General features: G+C 41.2%; 1 protein-coding gene and 1 long non-coding RNA gene across 6 annotated transcripts in view; one reads left to right on the top strand and one right to left on the bottom strand.

Moving 5' to 3' along the window:
- LOC122558252 overlaps window positions 1-4,723 on the bottom strand; it is a 12,272-nt gene extending 7,549 nt beyond the window's left edge. For both annotated transcript variants that reach the window (XR_006314085.1, XR_006314084.1), the window contains exons 1-2: window positions 4,506-4,723; window positions 2,608-2,685 (exon numbers count right to left, since the gene is read on the bottom strand). This is a non-coding gene — a long non-coding RNA (uncharacterized LOC122558252). The remainder of the gene's footprint in view (window positions 1-2,607; window positions 2,686-4,505) is intronic.
- LOC122558251 (uncharacterized phosphotransferase YvkC-like) overlaps window positions 1-18,932 on the top strand; it is a 172,792-nt gene that overhangs the window by 112,783 nt on the left and 41,077 nt on the right. For all 4 annotated transcript variants that reach the window (XM_043706625.1, XM_043706626.1, XM_043706627.1 and 1 more), the window contains 7 exons: window positions 5,016-5,133; window positions 5,866-5,966; window positions 6,456-6,527; window positions 9,678-9,784; window positions 10,307-10,379; window positions 12,681-12,776; window positions 18,483-18,557. In XM_043706625.1, coding sequence (XP_043562560.1) covers window positions 5,016-5,133; window positions 5,866-5,966; window positions 6,456-6,527; window positions 9,678-9,784; window positions 10,307-10,379; window positions 12,681-12,776; window positions 18,483-18,557 — 642 coding nt within the window. The remainder of the gene's footprint in view (window positions 1-5,015; window positions 5,134-5,865; window positions 5,967-6,455; window positions 6,528-9,677; window positions 9,785-10,306; window positions 10,380-12,680; window positions 12,777-18,482; window positions 18,558-18,932) is intronic.

Here is an 18,932-nt window from a genome sequence, read left to right as displayed (position 1 = left end):
CTCTCCACGCTTCAGGCTCTCTGCCTTTATTCCTGATGAAGGGCTTTTGCCCAAAACGTCGATTTTGCCTGTCCTCGGATGCTGCCTGAATTGCTGTGCTCTTCCAGCACCACTGATCCAGAATCTGGTTTCCAGCATCTGCAGTCATTGTTTTTACCAGGGTTGTGTGGTGTTGTAGTCAATGTTGCCCTGAAGGCTGGGTAGTTTGCTGCGAGAGATTATGTGTTTAAGGTAAGAAGTGGAACCATAGGGAAGATCTTAGTGAGATGGTTGATGACATGTTGAAGGCTGTGAAGAACATGGCGTAGTCTTGCCTCTCCAGGGAAGGAAGCTGGGCTGATGGTGAGGAATCACTGAAACAACTACAAACTGATCCCAACAAGTTTCGTCTCACATTCAGACTTACCATAGACTCCTCTTCAGAATCAGTCTCATTCTTGGAAACATGTGTCTCCACCAAGAGCAGACACCTCAGTACCTCATTCTGCTGTCAGTCCACAGATAACCTCATGATGTTGCACTTCTCTAGCTTCCACTCTAAACATATTAAACAAACCATCCCCTAAAGACAAAACCTATATATACGCTGAATCTGTTCAGATGAGGAGGAACGCGACAGACACCTGAAAACTTTGAAGGATGCCTTCATAAAAATGGGATATGATGCTCAACTCATCGATTGTCAGTTCCGATGTGCCACAATGAAAAACCACAATGACCTCCTCAGAAGACATGCACAGGATATGACCAATAGAGTATCCTTTGTCACCCAGTACTTACGTTGTGACTCTTATACCTATCGTGGTATTCTCATCATTTGGTTTGTCCCCAGCACTACCCTATTTTTTTATTATAATTATCTCTCTGCCTATTTTAATCAGATTATAAGTCATCCCTTCGCTTGTTATTCAATTGTTGACACTTTTGATCACCTGAAGAACCTTAATATTTGACATTCCACTCATACCATTTCTATGATCTTTGAGATCTCTGCCTATATGTCTGCGTGGTTCTCTCTCACTTCACGTGATGAAGGGGCTACGCCCTGAAAGCTTGTGATTTCAAATAAACCTGTTGGACTATAACCTGGTGTTGTATGATTTCTGACTTCATCTACCCTAATCCAAGACTGATGCCTCCATATCATTGCTAATTAAGACCTTAGCAGCAGCCAACATGGTATGTGCACTGTGGGATTCATTTTCCCTCCTGTGTGGATACTGACCCCCTGCTCCCTTTCCCCTACCAAATAGAATTGAATCTGTTGGTAGAGGGTATGTGGGTGGGGACTTGTCTTCTGGTGTGTGGCTACATGTAGATGATTGCTAAGATTTGTTCCTCACGGCACACAAGAGACAATGATGTGAGAGCATGGAGGCATTCCATGGCACACATGTCTCGGACTGTCATTAGGGAGAGAAAAATGAAACTGGAGAGTGCAATCCCAGCCAATAGGACAAAGTAGAATGGCTTTAGAAGAGGAAGATGTGGTTGGTCTCTCTGTCAGATACAGACACATATTGAAAGATGGTGGCAATGGGGTAGCAGCATTTGACTCCTGCTTGTCTGCTACTTTCTTCCACACAATTGTCAATTCCTTTCTTTTCTTCTTTTTCTTTCCGCTTTTCTTTTCTCTGCAGTTCTCCCTTGCTTTTTGACCTGTGGGAGCTCAGCTGCAGTGGAACTGATGGCATTGGCAGCAGTAGCAAATGCAGGCCTAGCAGGAAGAGGTGGCGCCGGACGATGTTGGTGGACTCAAGGTGATGGTAGCAGCTCTGATGTCACTGCTGGTTCAAAGGGTTTCACTCTCACATTTGTGCAGGAGGGTTGTGGACTCTGATACTTAGTTGATTCCAAGATGGCGGTGGCATCAGTGAAGTGGATGCAATGGCAAGTGATGGTGTTGCAGCGTGGCAACTTTGATGGTGGGTCTGGTGTGGGTGGCAGGACTTGAGGCAGTGGCATTGACGATGAAGGTTGCAGCATTGGTGTGTCCAATGCAAGGTGGCATTGGTGAGCCCAGTCAAGACTCACGGAGGCATCGTGGATGATCTGGACATTTTCTTTTCCTTCAGTTTCTGTTTCTTTAATTTCTGCTCCTTGTTTTCAATTCTAACTATGGGGTTCTAAGATAGTGACTCTACACTTTCCACTGTACCCTTGCACGTGACAATAAAATCTAAACTAATCTAATGTAAGTGCTCACTGAATGGCACTCAAGTCCTTTTTCAAACATAAACTCCCAAATACAAAATCAAACTAATTATTTGCTGGAAATCTGAGATAAAAGCAAAAAAGAAAGCCAGTATCTGCAGGTCAGGCAGTGTCCACGGAGGGTGAATCCCCAAATAATGGCATAACAGTGGAGTTGCCACTTGTCTGAATTCAATATCCTCCAACAACAGGTACCAATTGATTTGTAACTTCTTAATGCTGCTTGATTCTGATTCATGACCTCAAAGTCATGTGAGATTTTTTTCATGTGTGTTCTTAAATACTTTAGGGTGAAACTCACTGTCCTTAAGGCCATCTCATGTTTTACAACTGTGGAAATTGTAAGACTTATGAAAGTACTCTATAATAAAGAAGGGGTTGTTCAAACCTTACACTGGTATCATTCGGCATCCTGATAGTTACACTGGACAGGAACAGTTGGGAAGGAGTTACTATCGAGTGGAGTCAGACCTGAAGGGCAAAGGCAATAAAACACAACTTGTACACATTAGGAGGGTACAGCTGAAACACATAGTCAGGAGAGAACTACTAACTCAGAAGTCGAACCATGAAAATAAAAGCAAGATAGAATAAATTTATGACCATCTGGCAAGAAGCAAATTTGAACTAGTTTTCTGAGGTTGGGAGCACAGTAGACCAAAGATTGATAGGACAACATAAAAATGTTTTGTCAGATGTTGATGAATCCATGTCAAGGTGAAATGAACCAGTAAATAACTCAAAGTCACTTGGAGCAGAGGAGGAAATCATTTCATCAAAATAAAGTAAAACAATGAGACTAACAAACAACACTGGTGTTTTGCTAAGGAACGTAATGAGATAGATTATTGTTAAAAAGAGGAGAACAAAGTAAAGAACGCACATTTCTTGGAAGTGGGTAGCAGTCATTTGGAGTCAATTATTAATGTAAAGCAGAACACAGAAGACAGAGTAAGAAGCATTTATTCCCATAAAGAGCAACAGAAATCGCAAACTCATAGACAAAAACACTCCTTTGTCTGTCCAATTGTTTCTCTCTCTCTCTCTTTGGGCTCTATCTCCATCTATCATTTACCCCTTAACCCCTCCCCTGATCCTATCTTTATGAAAAAAGATCTTTTTCCTATTTGCTATTACTTCTGAAGAAGTGTCACTGGACCTGAAACGTTAGCTTTGCTTTCTTTCCACAGCTGATGCCAGATCAGTTGAATTTTCCAGCATTTCTGTTTTTTGTTTTTGGCTTCCACCACCCACAGTTCTTTTGGAAATCTCAAACTGATGGGTGGAAATTTTCAAGACTGATTTTCTTTAGTTAAGGTTATTACAATAGATAACAAGAGCAAATGGTGTAGTTGAATGAAGAAATAATTTAAAGGGGGTGAACCACCTGTTGTGTAAGAGATGGGCAAAAAGGGAAAGAGGTTATATGTTGGAAACAACTGTTTTGGTAAAGTGACTAGAAAGTACAGTTAAGAAACAAAATTACTCATGCATTAATATAATAGTTTGCTCTCTGCTTGTTTGTGGAATTTTAGTTGCTGCCTTTACAAGGGGTTGGTGACGATTCTCCACGGCAGATTTGCTGCCGATGATTAGCCACTGCTGGTTCGCAACCAGCATTTCTCCACTGGGGTCGTTTGACCTCTGAAGACTATTTGCCACCGGAAATATATATATATGTAGTGATTGTTTTCCCTCCCACCTGTCCTTTCATACTTCTCAGTCCCCTTTATTTATACAACTACATATTGATTTAAAAAAAGGAGGTAAAATAAATATCATTTTATTGGTTTATATATAAAAATGAGTTACAAACTTTAACCAGAAAAAGGAAATATATTTTAAAAATCTTTATAATGGCAGTAAAATCTCACATTAATATTAAACAATGAAATTTCAGTTCATTTGATAGTTATGTGCTATTCCTCTAAGATATTCGTAACACTCTCTTTCGCCGTATTCAAGAACAATTTTTTTAATTCTATCGTCTGCGCCTCGATTTCTTTTAGCTTTATTTGTGGTGGCCCCTTTGTTCACATCACCAAAACTTAATACTTGAAACACTCTTGGATAGTTTATCAAAAATATATATAAAACCATCGTGGTAAAACTACTTATTTCCACGTCTACTAATAATTTCTGTTTCCATACTAAAAATTCCCGTTCCAAAACACAAGCTTAAAAAACTCTCCTGTAATGAAAATAAGTGGTTACTGAAACAATGCAAACACTACCTTAACCAATATAACGACAATTTTTTATACCACCAATATTCAAAATATACGACGTACTTGCTGTGGCGAATCGTCTTCAGTGGCCAATGGGCGGTGGCTAAGCGTCCTCGGTGGTCAAAGGGCAGTGGCTAATTGTAGGCAGCGAATCTGCTGTGGCGAATGGTCCCACACCGCTTTACAAGAATCTATGACAGGAATTATAATTTTTTATTGAATCTCCATTTGAGATAAGAACAGAAGTTCCTAAGGTTTTTTTAAAAGCATTGTTGATTTATTGACTATTAATTCAGTTCAATGGTTAAACTAAATTGATGGCATTTATTTAATGGAAAATAACTGAGGCAATTGATTCCAATAGAGACCCATTTATCTGAGAATTTTGAAGCTGGAATCCGAGAAACAACATTGTGGAGGTCAAGATTATGAATACTTACTAGTTAAAGCAGTTGCTTCTGCTAAATAGCCAGACTTTGTCACATCTATTCATCTACAGCTGAAGTAGCTTGCTGAAGAAACATTGACAGAGACATTTTCCATAATTTATGTATTTTTCATATTTTATTTCAGTCTGTGGTGAGTGGTCATTCAGAGCCTGACACCATCACCCTCTCGCACAATCTGAAAGGGAAATGTCAGATTATTAAGAAGGAAATTGGAGTAAAGAAGCAACAGTGCCTCGAAAATGGTAAGTGGTAAGGAGAGGTTAGAGCATATTGAAATTCACAAATTGGGATGGTAATATCAGCCTTCTAAAACAGTGTCTGGTAAAATATTACTATATTAACATTTCAAACCTGAACTCAATGGACCTCAAAACTGGCCATTTCTGTCTTAATGGAGACAGGGTGGGAACTGTGTGACCAATCTGCTTCCTTGGAGCGGTAGGAGGTGGTCCGTCATTGCATCTAGTGGGGCTATGAAACTTTCCTTTTATCAAGGTTTCTTTCATTATCCTGCTGTCCTCTTAGCTTTTTCAAATCTTTGGAAATTCGACAGGTAGAAGCAAATGAGAAAGATTTGATCCATAAAGTAAGTGTATTTATGATCCTACTTGTGGGTCCAGGAAGTGCAGCAATATTTCTTCCAGGCCCAACAAAGTTACTTTATAAATGTACCCCTCTTCACTTGCGCTTTCGCCAATGGCTATACTTCCACACTAATCCTGACACCGCTCCTGCCACAATTACCATATCTTTGCCCCACTATAATCCATGGCAAATGGCCCCAGGCTGCCATACTATCTTTCACTCAGGTAGTCACTGCCACATAAAATGTGGGGTCATGAGTCTGAACTGAGTTTGAAGAGAGAGGTCTGTCATGACAGATGCTCCATTTCACTTTATCTGTTGATTCTAAAGTTAGCAGCAATTTCATTTTGTTTAGAAAAGTTAACAGAATTTTACTTTTTAAATTGCAGATGAAGGTGGAATTAAATATGAAGATACTTTAATTTCTGATGCTGCAAAGTGCTGTATCTCTGACGATGTCATTCTGAGATTAGGACAAGTTGCTTTTCAGGTCTCTATTATCTTATTCAGCATATTTAAAACTGTAGATTTGAATCTGATTTATCCATAAAAAGTAATAGTGAAAAGAACTCTCAGAATATTTTAAAATTATTTGTGTTTGGGAAGGGTTTTAACAATAATGGACATGAGAGTCAGCAGATGTCGAGATTTAATTGTCAGGTCTTGGGCTTAATTTTTCCCCAAGGCTTTTCATGGGAATCGAGAAATATTTTCCACTGCGCGAAAAGTTTTGTAAATGAAATAGGTTTAAAGTACCTCTTCTGAAAGAGAAAACAAAAAGAAACAAGATGAGGAGGCAAATTGAGGGAAGAAATTTCTGGGGCTTACAATCTAGCAGCTGAAGGTTTCATGGGGGGGGTTGAAATGTGGTTGGCTAGCCAGATACGTGTTGTAATAGTCATGTCAGTCATTTGGAGAGACAGCAAAGTTCTTGTTGTCGGGGGTAATCATTAATTCTTTTAATGTGTTTGTCCACCAGGTCGGAAAAACATATGGAGATCCAAGAGACATTGAGTGGGCAATCAAAGGAACAAAGATTTATTTGCTGCAGGTGAGGCCATTTATTGTAAAATAAACCAACTGAAGGAAATACTCCATTTCTTATTTAGTAAGGCAAGGTTCAATCTTTAGTGCTGTCTATGCGGAGCCTCATACATCACATGTACAGAGCTAAAATCTGGCTGTAACCTAATGTATTGGCCCACGATTACCCATCAATCCTCACCACCCTGACACTGAGCAATTTATTTTTCTGTTACCCCAAAATTGATTATTCAGATTATTTGAGAAATTTCGCCACTCCCAATTGTCTCCATTTATAATTTGGTTCCAGTGGTTCCATAGGATTTCCACAGCGTGTGGCATACAGTGATCCATCGGTTTCATTCCTGGTCGAGACTGATACAATAGATCATGGCTACAAACTCAGGAATCATAGTTCAGTTTGCTATAGTGCCAATGGGTTACAGGATATATGATCAGCCTGGTCACTATTTGGTGACTTTCTCTACAAGTGCTAACGTGTGGATGTCACAAAACAAATGGGCTTAATTCTCATGAACAAGACAAGTGGATTTAAGTCTTGGTTTGGTCGAGGATGTGAAGAAGTTCAACATGTTAGAAATTTGTTGCATGACTCCTACACCATTAGCTGACTAGCAGCTTACACTGCTTCTCCTTGCAGGAAGATTGCTCATTGACATGCCTGTTTACAGCTGGATTATTCGCAGCAGTGGTAGGCTGAAGTCGTTGAGTGGTCAACAATTGGTTACTTTAAGGTCCCAATTAGCATTAGGGCCCTGGACCTTGCTGCACAGAATTTAATCTTGGTAGCAGTGAGAAAGCATCAGGGGTCAGGTATTCCTTCCCACCCCCCCCACCCCACCCCACCTAACTAACTGGCCTTCTTGCTTTTTTACCACAACTCTTTAAGGACTTGAAGATACCACCTGGATCTCTATTATCTCCTCCAATCACACAAGCTTCTGAGATATCTGTGCTTATTTGATATTCACCGTGTTGCACACCCCTGATTTTAACTATTCAACCGTAGTTAGCTGTGTCTTCAGTTACCTCAGCCCTTCTCTCTTGCAACTTGCATTGTTGTACTACTCCACAGGATTTGGGGGAAAGCAAAGTTATTTTTGACATAGCCACAGCAGCTTATTCAGAAAATGGTGCATGCTAGCAAGGTGTATTGCACAGCAATCTGGGACATGTTCCTTTCCACTACTTTGCTAGATGAGATGCTATTTTCTAAGTTACATACTGATCAAACCCGACAGCTTTACAGATTAGATTACCAGAATACCGATGATAAGAAAATATCTGTGTTTTAAAGCAACCGATTTAGCAAAGTGCAAGGCAGAATAGCTGCTGTGGATTGTAATTTATTTAGAATTCCTGACTACATATTGCCTGCAAACAATTGTCACAATGTGGTTCTGACATATCCTGTGTTATTTGCTTAAGAAATTTTGCTATATCATTCAGCATGCACCATTGATATGCAGTTTGGGATACCTTGTGTTAAAATTTCCAATTGTGTTGTAACAAATGGGCAAGTATTAAGAAATGGGAAAATGGAAAAGTTAGTCATTAAGATTGAATGGAAACTTATCCTTTTAAGAACCGCAACAGATAATTTTAAAAAAAATGTCTTTCTGCGGGGAGCCTCAGAATGAGGTTTCCATTCTGATTTCCAAATATTAGTTCTGTGGGATTCAAATTGATTTCGCAACCATTCTGTGTTTACTTGTTGAACTAAACAGAGACTGATGATGGAAAGATTGCAACATCTTGAAGAACGGTATTACATTAGAGGATAAGAGAGCTCACATTACTCTTCATGCATTTTTAAAATCTGGATGCTGTGAATCTAAAAGTAATCCTGATGATGTATCCTGATCCGAAATGTCGACTTTTCTGCTTCTCTGATGCTGTCTGACCTGCTGTGCTTTTCTAGCTCCACATTTTATTGACTAACACCAGCAGCCTGCTTGATGGAGAAGGGCAGCCAATCAAAGTAGTTCTGGCCTCAGTAAAGCTCTATTTTCTGAACGATGCGACTTTTCTGGGATTGCATCCATCAATTCATCCTCCCCTCACCCTGATCTCATGCTTCACCCTGACAGACCACAGATATCCAGGATCTTGTTTTTTTTTAAATATTACTCCCTCAGGTTCATTCTGTGAGTACCTCCATGTTGAGCCACCACCGTGGGGTCTTCCTCTGCCTTAGCAGCATTCACCTTTCTCAATGAGGTTGCCCGGAAGTAATTTCTTCAGGCCCTCTCATTGACTACCTGTTCTGCCTGTCGACTTGAAATGGGTGGGAAACAAGAAGGTGTTAAATAGGTAACTGAATTCCCTTAAACTTGCACATAACCAAGAAACAAAGACTCAGAATTTGCAAATGGTCCTGAAGTTAGCTTCCTAACCGATGTGAAAATTTTCAGTTCATACTCTTTGAGTGACTAACCCATTATCAGAATTGCTGTAATATTGTACTGCACATACTGCAAAAGTGAGTCTTGAGGAATGTATTAACATCTCTAATGTACAAGATAATGCATCCAAAGAAAAAGTACAGTTTTTGTGGCAGCATGGTGGCTCAGTGGTTAACACTGCTGCCTCACAGCGGCAGGGACCTGGCAACTGTTTGTGTTGAGTTTGCACACTCTGCCCGTGTCTGTGTGGGTTCCTCTGAGTGCTCCAGTTTCCTCCCACAGTCCAAAGATGTGCAGGTTAGGTGAATTGGCTGTGCTAAATTGCCCATAGTGTTCAGGAATCTGTAGGCTAGGTGCATCAGTCAGGGGAAATGTAAAGTAATATGGTAGGGGAATGAATCTGGGTGGGATACTCTTCGGAGGGTCGGTGTGGACTTGTTGGGCCAGATGGCCTGTTTCCACACTGTAGGGATTCTATGATTCAGTTTATCCTTTATTATTTATCCATTAAATTGAAGTGCATTTGTAACTGTACAATAAAAAACTTGCCAAAACAACAAGTTGAACTGCAAGGATATTGGGTTTTGAAATACAATGTAGTCTAAAATATCTGGTGCTATCATGCATTAAAGTTTCAGAGGAGACTTATGTTCAATACTGACTGTTGTGACAGGGAAATAAAAACACCAGGACAATTCAAATAACCAATTCTTTAAGCAGTGCATTTGCAGTTATCATCTTTCATCTTTCAGGCCAGACCAATAACTACATTCAACACTGAATCTGAGTTTGAGCTGATGCATGAGTTTGATTCTGCCTTGTCCACAGACTACGAATGGATGACAACCTCAAACGTTGGGTATGCACACTTTTTTCCTGTTCTCTTCCTCGTAAAGCTGTCAATATGTTCACATAAATCCAGCTGTGAATGACGTAACAAGTTTGTGCAGAAAGATATTCATTCCTGCAATTGCAGAGGTATCTTCCTCTGTTTCAGGAGGGAGTTCCCTCAGTAACAATGTACTGCCTCATGACAAGTCCAAAGATGACAAGAAGCTTGAAAAAAATGCAGAAGTGACTTAACATCGTCAGCATAAAAAGTTAATACTGTCTTGCTCGCTACTGACACAACTTTGATGTGCTGAGAATTTCCAGCCTTTTGGTGTTTTGTATTTGCTACCTCATACACAGCTGTAAGTCACTGTGCTCATACCTGTGAGCTCTTTTCCCTATGTTTATGCTGTCTCCAGTTGTTTCCTGTTATTATGCTGTCTTACACAGGAAAACATTTCCTCCATTGTCAAAATCAATAACTCTAGAGAAGCCATTATAGGCTGTTGCTTTCAAAGCAACGTATAAAGTTCTATATTGAATGTTGCAGTGAAATGATGCCTGGAGCTGTGACACCTCTAACATCAAGCATCTTTGTGAGAGCCATTGAATATGCTTTACAGGTGAGTTACAGTAAGATAAATACATTCGGTGAAGACTTTAATTGCATTGTTATAATATTATACTCTCTATTCCCTGTGTTCTGGAAGATATTTGTACTGACTCTGGAACCATGTCCATCACCTTTATAAGGAGAGCAACAGCGTGAGTGTGGGCAGGCTGCAAATTATATGCAGCAAGCATTGCCTATTTGCGGAACGTTTCAGAGAACACCTCTGGGACACCCGGACCAACCACCCCATGGCTCAACACTTCAACTCCCCCTCCCACTCCACCAAGGACATGCAGGTCCTTGGACTCCTCCATCGCCAGACCATCCTCCCCCAAGCCCCTCCTCCCTACCTTTTATCTTAGCCTGCTGGACACACTTTCCTCAATCCTGAAGAAGGGCTCATGCCCGAAACGTCGATTCTCCTGCTCCTTGGATGCTGCCTGACCTGCTGCGCTTTTCCAGCAACACATTTTCAGCTCTTGTCCTGAAATCAGCCCTGAAATACAGCAAATTAAGTATCCCTGCCAGAATTTTCTGAAATCACAAAGCTTGTGGTTCATTTTGACTATATCCCAAATTAGAATTTTTGAATTTCTTGGATATAGGCAGGAATATTGTTCTGGAAGAACTTCTGTCTGAGAGTAGTCTGCAGATCAGAACTGTCAATTTATATTTCTCTATATTTCATCTTGCATTGAATCCTGCAAGATGCCCTAGCCCAGAGTATCCTCCTTCACATCCCTCATGGCTCCTGTCTGAAAAGATTAACTATATTATCTTCTCTTATGCCTAGCACCATGAGTGATGATATTGCACAGCTGTTCAAGCACAGCTAGCCAAAATAAACTCCTGATAAAGCGCAAATTCAAACCCCTGAGGCTTCTAATGGGTTCTTACTTCTGCATTCTTCTTTCAAAATAATGGTGAATGAGTGGCTTGAAAGAGAATGTTGCTGCATATATTGTTTGATTCACAGCAAATCCTGAAGGTATTGGCAACTGATGGGGTTGGTCATTCTGCAAATGGATAACCAGGGTTTCCAAAAGGAACTTGAGCTTTTTGAGCACGCTTGCAATTTCATTTTACTGAAATTGACTGGATTCATTATTGGCCACTGTTGCATCATAGAATCATGTAGTACAGAAGAGGCCCATCTGCCCATCATCTCAGCACTGAATAAAAAAATGACCTAAGTCTACACTAGCCCCAATTTCTAGTGCTTTGCCCAGAGCATCAAATTATGACATTTCAAAAGTGCTCATCCAAGTACCTTTTAAAAGTTGTGATGTTTCCTGTTTCAACAAGGGTTGCACGATGTCTAAATGGTTAGCCCTACTGCCTCACCGTGCCAGGGACCCAAGTTTGACTCCAGTCTCGGTCCACTGTCACTGTGGAGTTTGCACATTCTCCCAGTGTCTGTGTGGGCTTCCTCAAGGTGCTCCAGTTTCCTCTCTCAGTCCAGAGATGTGCAAGTTAGGTGGATTGGCCACGCTAAATTGTCTGTGCCCAGAGATGTGCAAGCTAGGTTAGCCAGCCATGGTAAATGCAGCGTGATGGGGTAGGGAGTTGGGTCTGGGTGAGATGCTCTTCAGAGAGTCTGTGTGGACGCGATGGGCTGAATGGACTCTTCCCTGTAGGGATTCTATGATTAACCAGGCTGTGCATTCTAGAATGGGCTAGAAAGTGATGAGGGTGTATAAGGTTTTTGGAATAACAATGTTACATTAAAAAATGTTCTCGTGGCAATGTCTTTGATTCAAGACTGCAGTGTGGAATTTATTCAACTTGGGCTAAAGATTCATTATAACCCAGCTCTGTGGTTCAGAACCTGCCCACAGCAATTGTTTATTGAGACAGAAAGCACAGAAGATAACTTGACTATTGGCTTGGTCCAAGCCAAGTCAGGAGAACTAGCTGTTGGAGAAGTCAGCAGAGGGTTATAGAGTGTTTGCTGATAGCACATTGTGGATATAGCCTTGTCAATGTAAAGGTAGTCTGCTCCTCTGAAAAGAGAGTTGCCTTCAGCTATTACTGGCCCCTTTTACTGGCACAGGCTTTAGGAAGGAGCACTTAGAAAAAGAGAGTGCACCTACATTCATAGATGGAGAATGGTCCTGTTTCCTTGATGAAAGTGGACTCTCAAAGACCACCTTTTGAAAGGAGTTTGAGCAGATATCCAGGGCAACCGATATGACGAGTCTGTCCCAAAAGCATATGGTAGCCATGAGAGAGATTCATACAAATATTTGGAGGCAGTTCTTTTGTTTGTTCTTGAATAATGTTACATATTTCATCAATGTCATTTCATTAGGAATTGTCAATGAAAGCTGGAGGAAACCCTTGCTTTTCACCCTATACCCACAAATACTTAGGCATCTGCTGTTCGCATTTGTTTCTGAATCTGATGGTGAGTTCTTATTTAAAAAATATCTTTAAGGTACAAGCATTTGTTGCATATCTTTATTGCAATTAAATTTACTGTGACAGAAATTAAATCTAATGGAGCATTAATGCATACATTTTAGACTTGAATGCCCTGAAATTGCTTGATATAGATTTGCCATGCACTGACAGTGAACAATCTGTACTAATATGTATTAATATAATATGACAACTGATGGTAGTAGGGGACTGGATACGGGAAAGGAAAAGTTCTGTTCCAAGTCAGATCCACTCCCTTCTCTGCCTGAGTCCCTTTGAGAATTCCAAGCCCAAATGATTAACATTTTTAAAAAATCATTTATAACAATTCTATCACACTGAATGAGTATGAATTATGATTTCTGCTTATCTTACCTGATAATGTGCATTATTATTATTAATTATTATTATTCAGACTGAGACAGAGTATTAGCTAGATACCATAGGTCTGATGAGAGGGATTCTTTCTTAAATTGTGGAAACACAATTGTAAATAAAACCTGGAATCAGTTGTCCTAAACTGCATAAAAGTGAGTCAGATCATGTGACATGATATGACTGTTCAATCTGCAGTCCAAGTTCTTTTACTGCAGAAAGATGAATGAAGGACAATCACCCTAAAACTAGAAAAGTCAGAGAAGATATTCAAAGTAACAATTTTTGTCAAGGCACTTAGGAAAATCCAAATGCTACACAGTAGAGTTTCTTGTACTTATTTCCTTTATCTGTGAAGTGTACAAAGTCCATTTATCTGTGAAGTGTACAAAATTGATGCAGTAATAAATCAGTAAGACATACCATTTCATTAATTGATATCAAAGTTTTCATTGCTCAAGTTTCCATATGACCTTAAAAGTTTTGAATGGGATGACCATTTACTAATTTTTTTTGTGATCATGTCCATGATTTTCGGGGGTACATTTTTAAATTACCCCTTCGGCAATTAACTGGCGTTCCTGATTTGGTAATCCATCATAGAAACCACTTTGTTTTCATATTAATTGATATTTATAGCAATGAAAATCTGGCAGTTACTATAGTGAGGGCCAGATCTGCTGGCAAAGCTCAGGATGTCTGGTAGCATCTGTGGAGAGAAAATAGATCTGAAGACATGTCACGGAACTCAAAATGTAAATTTTGCTTTCTCCCCACAGATGCTGCCAGATCTGCTGAGTTTAATGAGCAATTTCGCTTTTTATTTTACATCTCCAGCATCTGCAATTCTTTGTTTTATTACAGGTATGCAATGTCAGTGTTATATTTGAGCAGAAAGATGAAGATCAATTCCATGATCTCTTCCCTTAATATGAAACCCACATCTCCATATATCAGACTCATGCCAGACAATCATTGCTACCCATGTACTGTAGGTACACCAACAATGGTATTGGGTGGTGGGGGGAGTTCCAGGATTTTGACCCTGAAACGGTGAAGGAACTTTCAAGTCATAATGGTGAGGCTAACAGTTTCCTCATGTATCTGCTGTCCTTGTCCTTTCAGCTGTGTGTTTGTGGGGTGTTATCTGAAAGCGTTGGTGCATTTCTGTAGTACAATCTTGTAGATGGTACATACTGCTGCTGTTATGAGCCAGTGATAGAGCAAATGAATGTGTGTGATGTGGTGCCAATCAAACGGGCTGCTTTTTCCTGATGGTGCATCCGAATATTCGTAGATAGCCATTTACTCTGAAATTCAGTAAGATCACAGTTGATCTGATTTTAACCTCAGCTTTATCTTTCTATACCCCCAAGAATCTTTCATCCTCTTGGTAATCAAGAATCCATATGCCTCTGCATTAAAAATATGTAACAATTTTACAGGATAACTGGTGCAGCAAAAATACCAGCAACTGTAAGCCCCCCCCCAAGCCACTGACTATCCTAACTTGGAATAAATGATCATGAAATTGATCCTCAAATACAAGACTGACATGCAGATCTGTCTCCCACTGCCTTTTGAGGAAGGAAATTCCGAAACTTTCTGCAAAAAAATTTATTTCCTCATCTCTCTCCTAAATGAGTGACTCCTTATTTTTAAATTGTGAGTCAAAAGTGTAGTGCTGGAAAAACACAGCAGGTCAGGCAGCATTCGAGGAGCAGGAAAATCGATGATTCGGGTAAAAGCTCTTCATTAAGAATGAGGCTGGGAGCCTCTGGGCTGGAGAGATAAATGGGAGGGAGGGGGGAGGTGAGGCTGGGGAGAAGGTAGCTGATAGTGCAATAGGTGGATGGAGATGGGGTAAAGGTGAGAGGTCAGAAGGGAGGGTGGAGCAGATAAGTGGGAAAGAAGATGGACAGGTGGGACAGGTCATGAGGGCGGTGCTGAGTTGGAAGGATGCAGCTGTGGTAAGTTTGGGGGAAGGGAAGTGATGAAACTGGTGAAGTCCACATTGATGCACTGGGGTTGGAGGGTCCCAAGGCGGAAGGAGGTGTTCTTCCTCCAGGTGGTGGGTGGTTAGGGAGTAGCAATGGAGGAGGCCCAGGACCTGCATGTCCTCAGCAGAGTGGGAGAGGGAGTTGAAGTGTTCAGCCATGGGGCGGTGGGGCTGATTGGTGCGGATGCCCCAGTGATGTTCTCTGAAGCACTCAGCAAATAGGCGTCCTGTTTCCCCAGTGTAGAGGAGACCTCATCGGGAGCAACAGATACAATAAATGACATGTGTGGAAGTGCAGGTGATATTTTGATGGATGTGGAAGGCTCCTTTGGGACCTTGGACGAAGGTGAGGGGGAAGGTGTGGATGCAGGTTTTGCAATTCCTGCGATGGCCGGAAGGGGAGGGTGGGCTGGTGGGGGCATGGACCTGATGAGGTAGTCACGGAGAGAATGGTCTTTACGGAAAGTGGATGGGGTGGGGGTAAATATACCTCTAGTTGTGGGGTCCATTTTTAGGTGACAGAAATGGCGGAGGATGACGCGATGTATATGGAGGTTGGTGGGGTGGAAGGTAAGGACCGGGGTGAGGGGGGTTCTTGTTGCAGTTGAAGGGGTGGGGTTCAAGGGTAGAGATACGGGAAGTGGATGAGATGCACTGGAGGGCATCATCAACCATGTGGGAGGGGAAATTGTGGTCTTTAAAGAAGGAGGCCATCTCGTGTGTTCTGTGGTGGAACTGGTCCTCCTGGGAGCAGATGCAGTGGATGCGGAGGAATTGGGACTAAGGGATAGCATTTTTGCAGGAGGCAGGGTGGGAGCAGGTGTAATCCAGGTAGCTATGGGAGTTGGTGGGTTTGTAGAAAATGTCAGTGTTGAGTCGGTCACCATTGATGGAGGTGGAGAGGTCCAGGAAGGGGAGAGAGGTGTCAGAAATGGTCCAGGTGAATTTAAGGTCAGGGTGGTATGTATTGATGAAGTTGATGAACTGTTCAACCTCCCTGTGGGAGCATGAGGTGGTGCTGATGTAGTCATCAATGTAATGGAGGAAAAGGTGGGGAGTGATGCCAGTGTAGCTGTGGAAGATAGACTGTCCCACATAGCCGACAAACAGACAGGCATAGCTGGGGCCCATGTGGGTGCTCATGGCTACCCTTTTCGTCTGGAGGAAGTGGGAGGATTCAGAGGAGAAATTGTTGAGGGTGAGGACCAGTTCAGCCAAACGAATAAGAGTATCAGTGGAAGGGTACTGGTGGAGACATCGGGAGAGGAAGAAATGAAGAGCTTGGAGGCCCGGGTGATGGCGGATGGAGGTGTAGAGGGCCTAGATGTCCATGGTGAAGATGAGGTGTTGGGGGCCAGGGAAACTGAAGTCTCTGAGAAGATGGAGGGCTGGGTGTGTCCCGAATGCATATGAGGAGTTCCTGGACCGGGTGGGGAAATAGGACAGTATCGAAGGATGTGGAGATGAATTCAATGGGGCAGCAGCAGGCTGAGATGATTGGTCGGTTGGTAGTCAGGCTTGTAGATCTTGGATAGAGTTAGAACCGGGTGGTGCAGGGTTTGAAACTGTGACCCTAGTTTTAGAATCTCCTACAAAAGGAAGCATCCTTTCAATATCCACCTGGTTAAGTCCCCTCAGGATCTTATATGTTTCTATTAAGTCATCTCTGACTCTTCTAAACTCCAAAGGGTACAGACCTAGCCCTTCTTCCTGCGTTTCCTGTTTACTAGCTGTACCTGCATGCACTCGGACACCCAGATCTCTCTGCATCTCAGAGCTCTGCAACCTCTCCCCATTTCCCTAACTTTTTTTATATTTTATGTCAAACAGACAATTTTATACATTACACTTTACTTATCAGATCTTTGCTCACTCACTTAACCTATCCAAATCCCTTTGTAGGCTTCCTATGTCACTTTCCTACCTGTCTTTGTGTCGTCAGCAAATCTATCTACATACCTTCAGTCCCTTCATCCAAATGACATATGTAAGTTGTCAAGGGTTGAGGTCACAGAACGAAATGTTGTTAGAGTTGCACTTGTCCAGGCAAGTGAGGAGTATTCTTGTAGATGGTCCACAATCTTTGGAGAGTCAGGAGGTGAGTTACTCCCTGCAGGATTCTTAGCCTCTGACTGGCTCTCGTAGCCACAGTATTTATATCTGATATATCAACAAACAGTTTTTCTGTTTCATATCTGATATAAAATATCAGAAGTCTGCAAAATTCTACTCCACTTCTCAACAAGCAGCATTTATATGGCTAGTTCAGTTCAGTTTCAGGCCAATAGTAACCCCCAGCATGGTGATAATGTGGGATTCTATGATGGTAATGCCATTGAATTTCAAGCGGTGATGGTTAAATTCTGCCTTATTGGAGATGGTCTTTTCTTGGCACTTGTGTGACATGGATGTTATTTTCCACTTGCCAGCACAAACTTGCTGCATTTGGGCATGGACTATTTCAATGAGTCACAAATAGTGCTGAACATTGTGCAATCATCAGCAAACATCCCTAATTCTGACCCTTTGACAGAGGGAGATTCTTGATGAAGCAGCTGAAGATGGTTAGACCAAGGTTGCTATTATGTTATATTAAATTTGGTAAAGTTCTGACCATGTCTTAAAGATATCATTTATTTCAAAGAGTGTTAATATCTGTATCGTTTAAAGCTATAAGAAATAGGAACAGGGGTAGGTCATTTGGCCCCTCAAGCATGGTCCACCATTCAATAGGATTATGACTGATCTGATATTCCTCATGTCAACTTTCCTGCCCTTTCTCCTACTGATAAAGAAACTATCTATCTCAGCTTTTCACATGCAGAAGGACTCTGCCCTGACAGCTGCCTGTGGTAAGGAATTCCAGAGAGAAGAAATTCCTCCTCACTCTAGTCTTAAATTGGTACCCCTTTATTCTGAGACAATACCCTCCACTCTCCCATCCTCCGAGCATTTACCTTGTCAAGAATCTTATTTGTTTGAATGAGATCACCTCTCATTCTTCTAAACTCCAATGAGTAGAGTCCCAACCTGTTTAGCCTTTGCTCATTACACAATCCATCAGTATCAGGGCTAAGTCTCGAGAACCTAACAAGGCATTTATCTTGTTAGTTGACTATCGGAATAATTTAGTGGTGCTTATCTTGCCAGGAGTTAATAATGACTGAAACATCTGTTTGCAGGATGAGGTTATTTCAAACATTCTCATCTGATGTGGTAGTTTTGGTATTATGGATTCTGAACTTTTCACTTGAAAAGAGCGTGGACATAATTTGTTTTTCAAAATTGTACGTTTAATCAGTTTAATTTGTTTTCCAGAGCTTGAATGCCAACATGGAACAGAGTAACATCATTACCCAGAAGAAAATGAATGACTTTGAACTGCTTGGACGGGTACTTTTTAACAATACCTTGTATATTGCAAAAAGCATATTCAATGAATTACATTATTTCCCATGATTGTGATGAGCTTGGATTCAGGTTTCTTTGCAGAACTCATGTACAAATCTACTCCAGTGGATGATTGAGGGAGTGTTACATTGTCAGATTAGTTCCTTTCAGATGCTATGTTAAAGAAATACGATACTGGCCTGTTTGAATGAACTCAGAGCCATGTCACTATTTGAAGAACTGATTTCAACTCTCTTCTTACAACTATCATAACAGAATCAATTGAAAATAGTCAAGAAATACTTTATGGGACAATGCTTTGTTAATTTTGCACACAACATTTACCTTGACAGATTGAAAAAAAAACAAAGAGTATCA

The sequence above is a fragment of the Chiloscyllium plagiosum genome, chromosome 17, assembly GCF_004010195.1.
Source record: "Chiloscyllium plagiosum isolate BGI_BamShark_2017 chromosome 17, ASM401019v2, whole genome shotgun sequence".
Lineage (NCBI taxonomy): Eukaryota > Metazoa > Chordata > Chondrichthyes > Orectolobiformes > Hemiscylliidae > Chiloscyllium > Chiloscyllium plagiosum.
Note: the sequence above shows the minus strand (reverse complement) of the source record. Positions and strands in the feature narration are given on the sequence as shown.